Source organism: Aptenodytes forsteri, unplaced genomic scaffold (assembly GCF_000699145.1).
Source record: "Aptenodytes forsteri isolate BGI_AS27 unplaced genomic scaffold, ASM69914v1 Scaffold82, whole genome shotgun sequence".
NCBI lineage: Eukaryota > Metazoa > Chordata > Aves > Sphenisciformes > Spheniscidae > Aptenodytes > Aptenodytes forsteri.
Window position 1 is genome coordinate 1774717 of NW_008795490.1, and position 18036 is coordinate 1792752.

Consider the following 18036-nt stretch of genomic DNA (forward strand, 5'->3'; position numbering starts at 1 on the left):
TGGAGATTCTCCTTGGCTCTCTTTTTGTCATTAATATATTTGTGAAAACATTTTTTTGTTGTCTCTAAACATCTTTAACATCCTTTCCTAATCTTCTCTTCTTTATACCTATCAATAGACACTAGCAGCATTTTTGTGTTGCAAACAGCTTTATTTTAGCTGTGGTATTTTGACTCTCCACTTAATTAGGATTAGCTTTAAGTTGAAAAGAGCTGTCTTTGATTATGGATTCATAATTTTTGATTACTTAAACTATCCTTCTTATTTTCATTATCATCTACTTTTGCCCTGACCCATAAGTCCCCAAAAACAACTGAATGATTTGAAACGAGGAACACACAGGGGGTTTTTTCCTTTGTGTTTCATACAAATGACTATTTGGTGGTATTCTTCTATCTGTACTAAGTGCAATCCATTCATAATCCCACCAGGTTACATATGCAACGAACGACTTATAGTCCTAGTAATTTATGGTACTTTTATTTATCATCCTAAAACTTAAACCATTGTCTTGCATTGGGGCAGTGCCGTCCATATCTGCAGATGAACTTGTTTAGAGCTGACTGTATTAGATGTCCAGCAGATGTCTCTTTTTAAAAATAAATAAATCTTTTCATATATTAAATGGATACTTCCAGAAGAACTGGTCCTATTTTCTAGTTTGGTTTTGATCACTTACATTGGCCATCTTCCAGGACTTTGAGAGAAATCGCTGATTCATATGGTATGAAACTTTCATAGATCTGAATTGTATGGTCGTCTTTCCCTCCTTTTCCTTCATCTTTCTCTTGCTGTCCTTTCAGGTTGCTTCCAAACTCGCTATACGAATGATGGCTTTAACTTTTCTTGCTGTACTTAACTTCTCCTTTCTCTCCCAAGCTTAAAATCTAAAGTAAAAACCAAACAAACCTATTTCATTATTTCCCAGCACTGCGAATGAGATGGTGCACAGTGAATGGGCAGTGAGGATGAGGGATAGCAGGCTAATTTGAGAGTTGGGTTCATAGTTGCCCTCTGGATAAACTTCCCACTATCGTCCTTTAAATTTTAAAGCCTCAGATAAATTTTTAATTAGTAAATACTTGTAACTATGTCGGACCTGCTCTTGCTGTGCTGGAGGTGCTGTCCTCAGGGTCAGCAGACTAGAGTGTGCAAGTGTTCTTCAGCTGCCCCTGCAAAATCCAGCCCTTTGGCTTAAGCTGCTGTGGGAAGTGGTTTCAGAGGCTGTTAACCTTTTCCCTGGTCTCACTAAGGGATGCTCACTTGTTTCTGTTCCATTCACTGCTGGGGCAGTGATCACCTCTGCCAGAGGCTGCAGTTGGAGAGGTTGTAATGTCTTAAACTGCTACAGCTATTTACTACTTAATGCATGTCAGTGCCCCAAAGTCTTTTGCCAGTAGCCTGCAAAGAATTCATGCAACCTAAATAACCATGGGGCTGTCTTCCAATGCAAGGTTGAATTTAAGTTGCATTAAATAGCACGGAAGCTAACTTTGGTGATATTTTTTGACTTTTGAATACTCAAGCAGAAATCAGCTCATGTCCTGCCTACATTGTTAATGCAAACTGGAGAGGGTGCTTAAAAGGAGAGTGTCCATCCTCCCCTCCCCCAACTGTTTCCATTGATGGGTGTTTGCACTCGCAACCCCACACATCTTCTGTTTTAGCTTTTCTGGAGGCTGCTCCCTGTCAGCATGCTTCTTCTGCTTTCTTTTTTCTCCCCATCATCTATTTGCAACACCTTGTCTCCCTCTCACTGGAGCAGAATGTGGCAGTGCTTTGGTTTCCTTGCACAGTGTCACGGTGCTAACAAGACCCTTGAAATACCACCCTTCAGCTATGCACAGCCGCTTTCAGGCTTGCCCCAGCCTAATCTGGATCTAGCTGCTTAATTGTAGTAGGATCAACCACACTTATCTCACCAATAAAATCAGGCAAACAGAAGACATGACAGAGGGAAGGAAGAAACAGTCATTACAGCTGTTGTGAAGTGGTCATGCTCCTGACCTAAGCACGTGTTTTTCATGCCTAACATAAAACTCTTGAGATCATGCAGGCACAGCAGTTCAGAGGGGGGAAAAATGCTTTGATTACGTTTGTTTATTCAGCCAAAAATAAGAGCAGGAGTTACCTTTTGGGGTTTCCCCCTCCATTTGTGTTGTGTATCAGAGTTCAAATCTGCTGTGAAGTGATGAAGATACGTGTGATCTTTTACAGAAAATGTAACTTAATTGAATGTCTGTTTGTTAGACATTTTCTGTAAAAGATCACACGTAACTTAATTGAATGTCTGTTTGTTAGACACAATTATAGTCCCTTGTTTCTGAAGTATTCTTAAGTTATTTTTTTGTTACGGCTTTCATTGATGTAGAGGAGCTGTGTTACCTCTTATACCAAAGCTTCAGTGAATTACTGGTACAGTTTCCCTCTGGACTGATGGCAGTGTGAACCTTGAAGATGTAGGAGAAAGTTGACTTGAAGAAGGTAAGAGTGAAGAGGGACAGAAGCAAGGATTTCTCCCACATGACTGGTACCAATCAGAGTAAAACTAACCTTTCACGAGCGCTCAGCTTCAATGAAGTGTGATTACAAAAAAGCATTATATACCTTCTAGGGAATTCCCCCTCACTGTCGCCTTTCAGTATCGTTTCAGTTGGCCAGAATGCCACGCTGACAGGCAAGAGTTCAAAATGTGAATATTTTGTCTGATACAATGTGCTGAACAGCACTTCTGAGTGCAGATGGAGGCACAACTGGCATTTACGCAGTTCCATAGATGTGTATTTTGATAATCCTGTAGTATTAATGATAACTCCAGGCACCTTGTCTTAACAGTATTTATCATGAGCTGCTCAGACAGTAAAGCTACTGAACGTTTTATCTATTTGGTGAATTTCTTGTTCTTAGTGTGATATGTGAATTAGTATAGGGTTGGGATAGTAAGCTACTAAGTAGGCGTACCACTGTTATGAATTAATCTCTATCCCTTCCAATTCTGATCGCTTTTACTGAATATAGTCTGTGGAAATCTTTTTCTCTCCTTTCCCCCCCCATTGTTTAAATTGCTAATGAGTCTATAGCATGAGGTTAGAAACTCCCTTATTGCCAGATTGTGTTACAGTAAGTAGTATTTTTGTGATTCAACTCAGCAATACCCACACTTCTTTCTGACCCAAATGCATGCTGAAAGAGTGAACCTGCTAATTGGGCAAAGGATGTGCTTTGTGTATTTTTATTCATTGGGTCTAACAGCCTGCACGGCTGCGCTATCGTATTTCTGCACGCTTTCCTTCAGAGATGGGGAATGGGGAACTTAATCATCCTACTTCTGTCCTTCCTCCTCACACCCAAATAAATGTTGAGCAGTTGGCATTTTAGCTGGAGCTTCTGATATAGGTAGTTGTTTGGCACTTTGGTACCAAACTTTCATTAGATTAACTTGGGCTAATTTGTTATCTTCCTTGCTAATGTTTGGACTCTTCTTTTATCCAGTAGAAGAGTAATTTTGGTGTTACCTGTGGCAGTTGCTATTGGAGCTGTTAAATTATTTCACAATTGTTGAAACTTTTGCAAATTGCTGGAACCACCACGTTTTTGTCAAAATGCTTCGTTAAAGGATCTTGAAGAGTGTTGGTGGGGTACAAAAGACAGCTGCTGCTGGGGATAGTGGTCTTGTTGCTTCCTCCTGACTCTCATATCCACCCTCTCCTTTAGACCCTTTTAGGTCCCTGCTTTCATTCAGGAGGTGCCAAGGTGATGCAGTGCTAGTGAGCTGATCAATGGCAGTGTACCTGTGGGAGAGGACGCTTGCAGTGCCCATGCATTGCCTTGGTTGGAGCAGGGGCAACGGAGGAGCCATGTGTCTGTGGTACCGTGGCCACTGTGAGGGTGGGACTTGGTGTGGGGGAGAGCCTGAGACCAGAGTGTCTTGTATGTGCAGTGAGGTGCTGCTTTACCATTTTGAAGTGCCTTTTATGATGAGAAAAGGCAAAAAGGCCAGCAGAATATTTTTTTGCATAATTGTAAATGCGATAAACAGTGGTATCTGTGGACGATGAATTCTCATTGGGATTCTAGAGCTCAGGGGTCTTTCAAAATGTGTGGACTGCTGCTTTGACTCAGGGATCAACGTGTCTGATGCAAAGAGAGAAGTGTATGGGTGGTGGAGGTTTAAAAAAAATTCCTTAAAATACTCCATGCCTTAAACTTTGTGCTTCACTGCAGGCACTGGAAATCTGAGCTCTTCTGATGGGGCATGTATGTCATCTTTGTAAGCCACCTTTGAGCAAGGGAGATCTTCCACAGTGTAACAAAATAAGCAGTCCAATCAAGAATGTTTTCAAAGCAATTTTGTGGCTTGCTGCAGCTCTCACCTACTTTCCCTGCCCTGACCTCTTCATCTTCTTGTCCCATACTGTGAGAATAACATCACTTTTGCTGCTGGGGATGGGTTAGTAACACAGGTCCCGGCTGTGAGGGAATGGTTGCTTAGGAGCTGTCACCTCTGGTGTGGCTGGGGCTTGGCCTTCTGCTGGCCTGGGAGCAAGGAATCAAGCCACCGTCCCTTACTGACTTCCTTCTTGCCTGGCTCCAGGCAGATGGGGTTATGTGTGCTATCACTAGACTGCTTTTGAGGTTAGTTGAAGGATATCTCTATGGACTAAGTGGGAATTTTTGCTTTTCAGGAAGAAGAGATGCCAGATGTAGAAATTGACATTGATGACCTTCTTGATGCAGCCAATGAAGAGGAGAGAGCTCTCAAATTACAGGTAGTATTATTTTCTAATTTTCAATCAGAATGTAGCTGAATTAATGCATCTGGGTCCATATCTTTGATTGAATCCACTGTAAGTGTAGAATGAGAACTGAGAGGTTCCTAGGTCTGAGTTTAGCATAATCTACTGGACTGTACAAAAGTAATCAAAATCCTTTAGGATAAAAAATTTCTGGAAGGTAGGTGATAACAGGAGTAAATAAAAGTTCAAAGAATCCAGTAATATAGGGAGATATGCTGAAGCAGATTAGACTCATTCTTATTTTTACAAGTATATAAAATAAAGAACAGAAAACATAAGAAAATAAAGAACAGTCATGTAGAAAAATTATGTGGCTGAGAGTCAGTTATGATGACTGGATAGTTTCTGTGATTGACTGCAGCAGCAATATACATGCATGCATATACAGACCAGAAATCCTCCCTTGTCCTTAGGATACTGGAAACTTTGTTCCTCTGTCTATACTACCTAGAAATTGGAACCCATCAAGTTACCATCGAGTTATCTTGGAGTAACTTGTCTAAAAGCTTGAGGAAAGGATAAGATGGTCAGCAACAGGAATTAGTAGGGAAATTCAGAAGCTGTCTGCTGAAATTATACAATTCAAACCAGCTCTCTAATTCTCTGAATCCTGCTTGAGGTAAAAGCTAATGAATGGAAGAATGAGGGGGAGAAGAAAAGAAACATCACTGTCTTAGTAGAGATACATATATCTAAATCAAGATATAAAACCAATATGAGGGTCTCTGTTCATAATCTTTTCAGATGCACTAAAGGAAGGAAACCTGTCCCAGAGCAGTGGTTTGCCCTCAGCTCACTTCTGGGAGGTGACTAACCAGTGCTTAGATGCACCACATCTGATGGCAGTGCCTATTGGCACCCTTTTCTCAGTGCTCACTGCCCAGCCACAGAGACATGGGGTGTAGCCCCAGGCTATTTACTCAGCATTCATAAATAGCTTTGCTGCTTCTGCCTAAACTAGCTGCTCCAGCCACCCTGCTAGGAATGCCCGACCTAGCTAAGGTTTGTATTTCTGCATTACAAAGACTGTGGTGCTCTCACAGAAAGCTACTTTTCACATGTGTATTGCTGGGAGAAATGTCCTTGGATTCTCCTCTTCTCAGTTTTTCTTGGAGAGAGGGATTTTGTAGCTTCCAACCTGGAGAAAGAAGCCATCATTTCTCTCCTGTTGCAAATCACTCTGATCCACCTAGGGAGCAAAGGTGACTTACTATAACGCTCGGTTTTCAGTGGCATCTTCATCCAGTGATTCCTGGTTCTTGCTCCTTTTCTTTCCCCACTCCCTTGCCAGGTTTCATACTGTAGACTTGTTTATGTTCACTGTTATTCTGTATTGGAACTGACGCTTTCGTATTTTGCTTCTAGGAAACTCTTGTAGATTGCTACAAACCAACAGAGGTAAAAAGACTTTTCTTAAATACTATTCATGTGTGGAAAGTGTAGCTATGTTCAAATTAAAGTAACTTTTTTATACTTATAATAAAGTAAATATAGGAATATTAATAGGGAGCTGATGGGCTTGGGACTTTATCCTGGGAATGTTTGTGCCTGTCACTTGACTATAGTAGGAACAGGACTGGGTCCTGTGGAGGAACTGCTGATCATTCCAGCTGAAGTATCAATATTGTCTTCAGTAATGTCCTTATTGACTTGACTGATGCTTAAAGCTGTTGTGTTACAAGAGAACTAAACACAATTCTCATCAGATTGTTAAAACCCTACTGTATCTGCATGAAATACCAACTCGAGAGATGGACTGTGTGCTCTTCAACATTGAAGCCATTTAATTTTATCTCTGACAGTAAAATTGTTTGTTCTGGGAACTGTTATGTAGATATGCAGCTCAGCTAATTGTTTTTGTGAATGGACTTGAATACAATCGTGGTATAACCTGAATTAGCAGGATTTAGTTAAAAGTCCTCAACTTTCAACTTGAATATCCATTAACGTGTCCAGTGCCAATATAGCCTACTTCTCATATAGTAATGTGTGCTTACTAGGAAGAGTAAATATTGTAACAAAAACTTGGACTCATTTAAAAAAAAAAAGTGTAGTTTGGGTCAGTTTCTTGGTTCAATTTATAAAGTCAGTGCTTTCCCGCCAGTGGCTGCTGTGCAGTATTTAGAGTGGGTGGCTTACAGGATTCCCCTAATCAGGGATCTTTCAGCTGCACATGACTAGAAGCCAGGTGTTTGGTTTTTGAAACAAGGCTGCATATAGCTTGGTTCCTCTAACATCTGTAGCTGTAGCCACTTAAACTACTGGGGCTTAAGGATAGTCAGGCTGTCAGGAAGAACCACTGGTACGGTTAAATAGACACCTCCCTGTCCATCAGATACTTTCTTCAGGGCCTTTCCATTTTTATTGACTCCTGTGGTAGATTGGGAAAGTTCTCCAGAATTGCTGTTACAGTTGCTGGTACTAACTTTTTGACAGTGCAGGGAATTGACCCAGAAAGACTTGCATGATAACACTTGTATAGCTTGGTCTGTGTTGCACCTTGGTTTCTTTACAGCAGATAACACACATCTCCCATTATGGAGATGCCAGGCCAAAAAAAATCAAGTCTTCAGATGTCTCACTGTAGTAATGCTACGCTACAGATGACCCCTGTCAGCCTCCTCCAGCCTTCTCTCAGCAAATGCTGTTGAACCTTAGTTCTTCTTTGTAAGATAGGTGTGTGAAGACTGATGTGGCATGTGGAGCATGGTTCTTCTCACAGGCTAGTGAGAGAATGTGAGGGTCATGAGTGGGTGGGAGGAACAGGTTGCCAAGAGTTTAGCAGCCACTCATGTGCTGACCTCTTATCTCTGTTATCTGAAGGTGGATGAAGAAGGCAGAGAATCAAATAATTTCCCTTCTTCCTCCTTCATTGAATATGTAATATGAATTATTTTTCTTAGCTCTGAAGCTTGACATTTAATGCAAGGACAAATTTCAGAGCTCTGATAAGGGTACGTGACAGATGTTAGTGAGTTTTCACTTGGAAACCTTGGTCATAGAACTGCAGCAAATATTTGTGCCGGTAAATTAAGTTGGCATGGCAGTTCACAGGAAACATCATCCTGGACACGTGTGCTCGATTGCCCTCAAGGCACTTGGATCAAGGTGAGATTTAATACTGAACTTGTGACTTGTCTCTTCAGTCCTCTGCTGATGGGATGGAGGTAGCTCATTTACCTGGGAGAATGTCCATCTTCCGTGACAATCTTTTGAGATGGCCAAGTTGAGAGGAGTTACTTAATCCACTTTTCCGTGAGGGTAGTTGCCAAAATAGGAGTCATTTCCCAGGACTGTTTTCACAACAGCAGCTTTTCTTCTTCATCTGTAGCATAAGCCCAGTAATACGGCATGACTGCTAACATAGGCCACTTAAAAATAGTGATTTCTCCCTTTTTTTTTTAAGCTGCCATGTGTGGACTAAGAAGAGCCTTTAAGTTGGCTTAAACTTGCTATGTGAGGATCCACACTTCATCTAGAAAATCTGCAATCCTTTCATATTTGCAGACCATTCAAAGCTATTGAGGTAATTGGTTTGTGAAAGGATTTCTAGAAGATTTGTGGTGAACGGATGTGAGCTGATGGAATTTCTCCTGACCAATCAAATACAGTCAATCAAGTGCACTAGGGATTTTAGCATCAAGAGTTATACAGTTTGCAAAAGGCAGTAAACCCTAACTGGGGAAAAATTATGTAATATGATGTCTCCACTATTCAGAACATAAGGAAAAATAGTGCAGGCAGAAAGCTTAATAACTTGAAGCTCTTACCCCATCTGTTTAAAAAAAAAAAACAAACAAACAAACACCAAACCAACCAACCAAAAAAAAAAACCCCAAACCCAAACGTGTATCTTAAGTCAGTGTTGCTTAGTGTCTTCCACTTAGACTAAAGGTTAAGGAAAGACTGAGGGATTCTTGCATGTATTCTGGATTGACTTTTCATCAGAAGAAGCAGAGTTATCCAGGTCACTGGAAAGGTGGAAGGAATTCTCAGCCTCTAATAAATTGGCCAAAGGTAGTAGCTGACAGTAACTTATGAGGAACTGCTATGAAACCTTTATTCTGAGGCAAATATAGCTAGACTGTTGAATGTGCTCCAAAATTTTAAAAACTTTTCTAAGGTAGCAGTTACGGCCATTGTTTTAATTTGTATGGAAATATGCTTAATGTGGGAACCTTCTTGTAAAGAGCTGTGTAGTTTACCCGAACAAGGCAACTAAAGGTTAATCAGGAAAGTGCACACAGTCAGTATGACTTTTTTGGGTGCTATTTAAGTTTACGTTAATGATCCTTAAATTAAAATGTTGATTTGCTAATCAAGATTCATATGCAATGTGACTGTGTCATTCAGTCATTAAAAGTTAGTTTTGTAAATTGTGCCAGAAACTAAAAATAACTTCTGGGCACAATTTGCCAACTTGGCTGTTTTGTAGAAACATAATAATTAAAAAAAAAAAAAACAGTGGCTAAGAGATACATTTGGTAACTAGCAAACTGTAAAGTATGTTTTCATTGGTGTTCATCACTGCAATATGTGACTTGTATTTATTATATTTCACATCCTTTTACTTGAGCCACAATCTCCTTGCTCTGTGTTGTGAAGTAGCACTTGTTGAAGAGAAGTTGAGTAGCTACCTGACTCAAGGCATAGGCTTTGGGATCTCAAATGTGGACAGTGTTTTGACACATGATGATGGTCTTCCCACCATGCAAAATTAAACAGTGCTAGAAGTATTCTTCAGACAGTTTACACTTTCTCTGCTTCCCCTTCTCTCCTGTTACTATCATACCTAGTTCAAAAGTGGTACATGCCACATAGTCTTGACATAAGACAAGGCTTGACATGAAAGAACAGCAATTCATTTTTAGGACTGCACAGACTTAAAGGGTATGCTATCGGCAAAAGCAGTGCCATAACCAAATCTCGGACCTGAACTTCTGTGGTTGAAAAGGAGCAGGGAGCAGCATCCTCCTCCTGCATCATCCATGTGCCAGAGCAGCCGGTGCTTCACGCAGTGTAATGCGTCGTGTGTGGAAAATCCCACCCAGACCTTTATCAAGTTGCTGTCTCGATTCTGTCTATGCGATGGAGAATTTTAATGTAGGTCACAGGGAATTTTGAGTTTCATGTTAGCAGTGAATGTTACAAAGAAATTTAAATATAATCTGTAATCTTGATGATAGGGTTTTGATATCTCTTATTTAGAATAGGAAGACTGTTGTGGGCATGAAATCAAGGAAGTTTTGTCAAGACACATACTCTGAAGGAAGCTGGCTAAATCTCTGTTATTGTATCTCTGCTGTTGGTAGCAGCAAGACCACCCATTTAGACTGGGCTTTGGAGAAAATCTGGAATATTTGTGGCTGATGTGAATTAGAGCTTCTGCTGGTGGGACTGCCAAAGTCATGACAGCAGAAATGACAAGGAGACTCTTAAACTACTGTGGGAGAGAAATCCAATGAGTGGGCGATTTTTGTTTACTGACTCTGCAGGATGTAGTTGAGCTACACAATGTCTGCAGATAACTAATCTTTGAAGAAAACTAGATAAATTAGATTTGGGGTTTCTTTGCTTCTTTCTTTTCTCATAGAAATATACAGAGCTTCAGGCGAATGGGCTAGACATCTCTCCCACTTAGGCAGGATTAAATCTATCTAGACTATCTTATTAGTATAATTCTTCGCTCAGTGCAAAATAGGAGAAAAAGGAGATGAAGTCGCATCATAAAAGAAGGTTATTCTGCTGGTAACTTTTAATAACAATTTTCAATATAATTCCCAAACAAACTATGTTAAATTGCTGTGCATATTCCCTGGAGAATTTGGGCAGAGATTTAAGTCCCTGACTACTCAGTTACTTCAGTGGCTGGACTATTTCAGCATCTTTTAACACTTTAATTTTGAGAAAGGTAGAGATGTATTTGCTTAACTACATTTTTCTCCAAATTTAATTCCTAGTTGCAGCAAATGACAGGCTTGTGATGCAGCGTTTTAGAGTGGTCCAAGCACTGTGGTTTTTAAAACTAAAAACTATTTTGAGTATGTCTTCAGATAATGTATGTACTCGGTATGCAGATATGAATATAAAGCTCAACCCTTCTGAAATGGTACCTTTAAAATTTTGAAGGGTTATATTTTTTTTGGTCCTGCTATGTTATGAATTCTTTCAAATTCATTTTACTATTTGTTGTATAATATAATTGCAAGGCAGCAATATGTAGGATACCCATTCGAAGCAATAGTAACTAAAGGTGTGTCCTGAAGCCTCAGTGCAGTGTACCGCCATACATCTGGGGGAGTGTAGAAGCTCAGATGTTTATTGCAGCTCAGCTGTTGGGTGGTAAATTATTAAGCCACAGTAACTGTATTATGTGTCCATATTACTTGAAATCAAATAGGGCGCTTTGTAGAGAAAAAAATTAAGAAGCATATTTAAAAGCAATGCAGACAGAGGCATTTCTAGAAAAACATGGTTTCTTGTTCATCCATTTGACCACTCTGAATTCAGTGAACTAAATCTGTTTATACGCCTGCTGAGATTTGCCCTATATTGTACTACAGTGTTGGAGGGAATTAAGCTTGCATGTGTTTGTTTCAGGAAGTACTCATGAATACAACTTATAAATACCCATAGCAATATTGTAAGAATAGAAGAGCAAATGGTGATTTGACAAGAATAAGCTGTGCTTGTTTGTGCTGCTGAATTGGAGAATAGCTGGACTGCATGTCTTGACCATAGCTAAGCGTTGTGGTATTTGGTCAATGCCTTGTATAGGGCTCACCGAGAAGATAAATTGCTGTGTATTGTCCTCCCCTGGGCACTGATGGGGCCATGGCCTCACTGGAGGGGCCGTACTAATGGGATTGTTCAGTGAAGCCACAGAGATGCTGCACCAGTTCTTGCTAATAGAAGGCAGCTTCTGGCCTGGTTTTCCCGAAGCATCTACGCCTCGTCAGTTCCCTTCTTCCCGTATGATCAGCTTCAGATTTGAGCCTGTGGGGAAGGGAAGGTGATGGCAGTAGGGTTCCCTCTTCTTCCTTTTTTTTTTTTCCTTCCCATTCTGATGGCATTTTTGAGCTATTGTTTAGTTTCTTCTCCAAGTAGCTGTGGAGATTGCTCTCCAGGCTGACTTTACTTTTTGCATCCAACCAGTCAGGCTCTCTCCAGGAAATAGCCTTGGGCAAGCAGTCAAGGAAATTTTGATTTTTGACTTGGCTGCAGGGAAGTAAAGCCGTGGAGGAAAGCTGGTTTAGGATTCATTTCATGCTCTAGTGAAGCAGGAGGACTAGAAACCCTACATTTTGGTTTAAGAACTAGTCCTAGTACATGTGTACTGTTTGTGGAAGAGAAATCTGGAGAGACAGACTCTAATTAGTCTCCAGAATTAATTGGAAGACTTGAATAGGAAGCCTCAAATTCATTGTCTGTCAAATGACCTCATTAAAACAATGAATCACACCTCCAAAGCAGAAAGGTGAAATGATTTCCTCCTCTTTCCTGAATTATCATTTCACCTTTGTTTGTCGTCTTTATTTTTTTTATTCTGCATTAGATGAATGCTTTTGCTGAACGGAATGCCTTTGATTCAAGGGAAAGCATTAGAGAAGGGAGAAGACAAATGCCTAAGGCTTAATATAGATGAGTTCAAATGAACTATAGATTTAGTCTGTCTCATTTAAATTTGCCTTTAGAATTAGAAAAACATCTTCTAGAAACAATGATTTTGTATTATAAATTAACAGGACTCTCAATAGTTGTAACAAAACTCTATTTAAAGGTGGCCTCTTTGCAGAAAATCTGCAAAAAGAATTTAAACTGAGTTTGTGTACATTTTTTTTTTCCACTTACTAAGGTCTGAAGTGCTGGTATGAGATTTTTCTTTTAAAAGTAGATGTGACCTGTGTATTTCTGGCTGTAGCTCTCCAAGAATAAGTCTTAAGTTCTTGAATCTTTAGCTGAATTATTAAATGTTTTCCAACTCTGTGAATTAAATAAGTATTATATAAGTAGATAATCCAACCTGTGTTACAGAACTACTTTTAGCATAGATTGGTACATGATCAGCTTTCAAATGCATGATGCTAAACTTTAGCATATCTTCTAGAGGGGTTTTCAAGAAAATGCTCTATGTAAAATGATTTTTGTGTATGAGGTTGAGATAGATGTGGATATTAAGCCTTCTATTAAGCCTTGACTCAGATGTCCACAAGGAATAAAACTGCAATTTTTGAGTGATGTTTAAAGAAAACAAATGGGTATTGCTGTATGTCATAAAGCTGAGTCAGTTATAAAGTGAAGGCTTACTGAAATTCTGTCTCCTTTCCTGCCTCCAAGAGGGAAAATGTGCATCTTTTCTAGAATGCCGCCTTTCCTTGATGGGGAGCTGCAAAACAAGCAAGGTGCAAGCACTGGAGCACAGCTGTGTTAATGACAGCTGGCTCCATGCAAGCATCAGATGCAAAATGATACTTAAATCAGAAAAGTACTGAACCAATGCTGTAGTTTGCACACCCACAGGATGTGCACAACAGCACTACTGCATTATGTAAAATGTCTACCACATACAAAATGCTCTTGTTTTACTGTTTGGTACTGCAGACACTTATTTCAAGAAAAATAGTTCCTGAGGGGTAAAGCATTTTCAATTATCACATGTACTTCTTCAAGTGAATACAGCTCCCTTCCCCTTCCTTAAGAACAGCCTCAGTTACCTCAGATCTGGTTAGAGGATTGCCCCTACAGTTTGGTTTATTTTGGTAAAACTAAGAAGCTTCTAGGAGGTTTTAATATTGAAAACCTCAAGCAAATATCTTATTTTACAAAAGAAGGTGCTTGTGGTACCGCTTCAGAGTATAAGGGGAGGAACTCCCCTCCCTTGCTGTAATGTATTGAAAAGCAACTGACCCCTGGGCTGCATTTCATATCCAAGGGAAACTTGCTCCAAATCCTTCTGAATTGTGGGAAAAAATGGACAGAGAAATGGTAGAGGTGCCTTTCAAACAGGGATATCCCAAATGGGTACAGTCAGAGTACCATAGAATTCCCTGTCCACTCTGCAGATGCCCCTTCCTGTAATGCTCTTACTTTTGACTTCTGTGAATTAGTTGGACAGTTTCCAGCTGCAGTGTCTTGTTGCCGCCTTGATGGCGAGTGAAGGTGGTGTAGAGTATTTGTGGCTTTAACAGATGAATAATAGTCATTCAAAGGGAAGACTGAACTTCAGCCTGTTCCTTCCCAAAACTGTCTTAATCTGATGTTTTGGCATGGGAGCATAGGTTTTTATGGAAAGAGCTGTTGAAAGGCAATATTAATTGCATTAATCCCAAGTAAAAAATCTTTTAAGATCACTTTAGAGTTTTATTTCTGTAATGATTTCACTGCAGGGCTTCATTTAAGTTTGATAGTAAAAAATACTAAAGTGTATTTAGGATGTGTTGAACAGCACCATGCCACATTAGTTTTGCATTATCTAGCAGGTCTTTACAATGATGAAAGGGTAACACAGAATCAATGCATAGTGCATTGAAAGCTGTGAATTTTTAGAGTAAACCTGTCTCCCTCCTTTTTCTGACCTCTAAATAGATAAGTACTGTACTCTGACAAGTTGAGTGGATATTGTTGCAGTGGCTTGTGCCTATGTGGAAAAGGACGGCTTCTAAAAGATGGAGGGGGATGATTTGGGGTCTTAACAAATCTGCTTTTCCGATCATCTCTCTAGGCTATCTGTCTATCCAGATGGGAAGCGCAATATTGATATACATAGATGTATTCCTGTACTGGCCTTGATCTAGTTAGTTCAGGAGTGGAGGCCAGAACATACAAGGCTTTTGGTGAGCCTTTGTAGCCCACGCTGAGGTGTATGCTGCTCTGCCTTTGCTGCTGTTAGTTGAAGCCACAGCTAGTATGGGTGCAACGATAACCATGGTGCAAAAGTACATGCAGTACAGTATAGACGTGCATAAACTGTCAGGAAAGGAAATTGCTCTGCTGAGGAGATACCTGCCAAGATTGTGGTCCCACCAGAAAAACCTGACATATTTCTTAAGTTAAAGTACACATTTACAGAGACTTTCCTTATGCACAGTGTAGCACCTGGATAATATATGTTTCAATGTGACTTTTTGGAAAGGTACTGCACCACTTAGGTGGTGACCTTGTTCACTGGAATCTTTAGCCTCAAGCATTCAGCTAGGAAGTCACACTTTTTGTACTTTCACATCAACCTGACTGACTAAATCCATAATTACATTCCATGTTTACAGATAAATGATTTCATGATAAGAACCTTTTTGTAGGTGTATACATAGTACTATGGGTAAACATTATTCTCCCAATGTGACAGTAAGGGGGTGATTTAGCTTTTAATGCATCTGCAGTTGTTATAAGAAATTGTATACCCAAAGGATTTCAGATAATGGTACAACTCTGTAAGTTTCTGTTCTCCCACAATTTAAAAAGAGAAACTCATCAAACTGGGGGAAATATCACTGTGAATAAAGACCTTGTCCATGAATGAATATATATATAATTTTTTTTTTTTTTAGAATGTCATTCACTGAGCTCCACAACCAGTTTCACCCAGCATAAGCTAGTGGTGCTACCTCTGGCTCCTTATTCCTGCCTTGCCTCAGACTGGCACGAGTGGTGTGGGGCTGAGTGGTAAGCCTGGTTGGAGAGCTGAGCCAGCTTGGAAAGTAGCAGGGCAAGAGGAAAAACAGCTGAGTTTTTAGCCAGATTGGCTTTCTGTTCCAGCTGAGTATGCAGCCAAGCAAAATGCTAGTGCCGGCATAGAGAGTGATGAGAGAAACACCTCTTTTGGCAGGAGTGCTGATTTTCTGTGCAGGCTTAAACTGTGAAAGTCTGCTTCAACTATTTGTGTTGTATCCAGCCATAGATTTTGCTTGATTCAATAGTTGGTAGAAGGCCCTGTGTAGTAAAAGCCTGAAAGATGGCTAGCGACTGAGCCTGAACACTCATGCAGAGGAAAAGCTAGTTGTTCACACCTCCGCTGTGTGATGAGAGCATGCATATAAGGTTCCTGGAGATCAGGCCAGAGAAATTCCAGCTTAGCAGTAAAAGCTTAAATGAAAATGTATAGTTTGCTTTGATTTTTTTTTAAATTCAAAAGCATGGTATTATGGGATCATAAAAATTACTCATTTTCTAATCTTTTTTCCTAGGAATTTATCAAAGAGCTGCTAACTCGGATAAGAGGAATGAGGAAACTCAGTCCCCCTCAAAAGAAGAGTATATAAATAACTCAAAGTAGTAGCACTCTGTAAAAGACATGGCAAGGGAAATAGGACTTTGAATACAAGACCTTTATTAAAATAGTTGTCTTTCTCCACAAGTTTGATTTTATTCAGTTTTGACTCAAGGAATTTCTTTTGTGTGTTTTAAGGGTTCTTTTTTAAGTGTCAATTTTTTAAATCAAGAATATCAACAATTTGGATGCTGCTCAACTTTCACTTGAGGATTACTGAAGCAAGTGAAGAATCCAAGAGTTAGTGATGAGGGGCAGCAAGCCTACGTGGTGAACCAGAAGACCCTGTAAATTTACAGAGCTAGGAGACTTCTCCATGCAACTAGTTGGATAACGTTTTTTAAGTTGGTTGTACATTTAACTCATGGGTGTCAAGTTTCTTGTGCTTGTCTGTACATAAATTATAAAGTGGGTTGTGAATACTGTTTCACATGGATGGAAGGAAAAGTTTGTTACAGTAAATTATTTAAACGGTGGTTATTGCAAATTTGCTACCAGAAGGTACCAATTTAAATTACTAAAATGAGTGCTGCCATTTTTCTAAATACCCTTAAAGCAGCCCAGTGAAGAATTTCATCATATCTCCTTGTTTAGACTGCAGCATAGGAGAATTGGGAATTTTAAGGGCTTAATTTGTAGACTTAGAGTTATTTGCTTGACTTTGCTTTGCCACATCATTTCCTCTCCACCTCATGGTGTCTTGGAACTGTGGTAACCTATACTGAATAAGGGCCTGCAGTGATATCTAGAGAAATGTCTGTCGCTGTTTAAAAGCTGCTTCACAGTGGAGGAAAGGCAATGCTACCAAAATGAATTACAAGCACTGTCTTGCATTTAGTGATGTGGTCTTAATCGAATGCAGATTCCTCTCCTATTAAGGTAGGCAAAGAATATTATAGTCTCTTTGTTTATGGCTCTGCCCTGAGAAGCGGGGAGACTTCTTCACTTGGGCTCTCTTACTTGTAAAAGCAAGAACAGAAGAGAGATCCCTGCTCCCTCCTGGAAAATGTCCGAACTAAAATGTTCAATAAGCTACCACATGCTGGTAGGTGACACTAGTCAGGCATTTTATATCAAGGATGCTCTGAACATATTTTATTTTTCAAAAGAAGTACATGTTTGTGAATTTTATGTATACTGGCAAGCTTTTTTAATGTATTTAATTTTGTAATGTTTACCAATGATTTTATTTACCAGATATTTACTCAAATAAATGGAACAACTTGTGACTTGTTACATGTACACTTTACAAGACTACTGTTGCTGAGTAAGTTGGTAAATGAACTTGCTCATCAGAAAGAGAAGCCGGTGAGGCGGTAAGTACACGGGAATCCAGCTGTATAGACCCTAACTGGTTTTTAATGTGCAACAAAAGCCCTTGCCCAGTATCACTCAGCCAAGCTCCTGTAACCTGGTGCACAGCCTCACTTTTGAAAGTCTTCTGCAGATGAGGCCTTGCTTCCCTGTGCCCTGGGGGATTTAAAAAGGAAAAAAAAAAATCCTGGAAATTCTTTCAGATAAATGCTACTGCTTCCTTTTTTTTTCCTTCCACCAGAGTCGGGAGTAGGGGAGGGCTTACACTGGGTGACGGTTCTCTACTGAAGATGTGGCAGAAGTGTGTCTTTCAGCAAGAGACACTCTACCTTTCTTTCCTTCTGCACCCCTCTGAATTCTCCTCAAGAAATTCCAGCAGCCCTAAGAAAAGACTTGGTTGTTTTGCCTGCAGCATCTTAAATTTAAATCTTGTACCTTGCTGAAGTTGCAGTTCAGCTCTGCTATCCTAAGGAGTCTTCCAGCAAAATCTTTTAAAATTGTGAAGTGAAACCTGTGCTCCAGGGAAATTGGGGTGGGGGAGCTTGTGATTTCATCTCTTTCTGTGTTGGGATCTCCCACTATTGTTATCAGTGGAATGTCTCTGGTTCTGAAAGAGGTGCATGTGAATGACCTCTCTTGCCACAAGGAGATTCTCTCCTT

The 18036-nt window shown here is 39.9% G+C and overlaps 1 protein-coding gene across 1 annotated transcript in view; it reads left to right on the forward strand.

Annotated features, from left to right (window-relative positions):
• PPP1R14C (protein phosphatase 1 regulatory inhibitor subunit 14C) overlaps positions 1-17304 on the forward strand; it is a 39161-nt gene extending 21857 nt beyond the window's left edge. The window contains exons 2-4 of the mRNA XM_009281402.2: positions 4686-4769; positions 6162-6194; positions 15980-17304. Coding sequence (XP_009279677.1) covers positions 4686-4769; positions 6162-6194; positions 15980-16054 — 192 coding nt within the window. The 3' untranslated portion in view covers positions 16055-17304. The remainder of the gene's footprint in view (positions 1-4685; positions 4770-6161; positions 6195-15979) is intronic.
• The last annotated feature ends 732 nt before the right edge of the window (positions 17305-18036 follow it).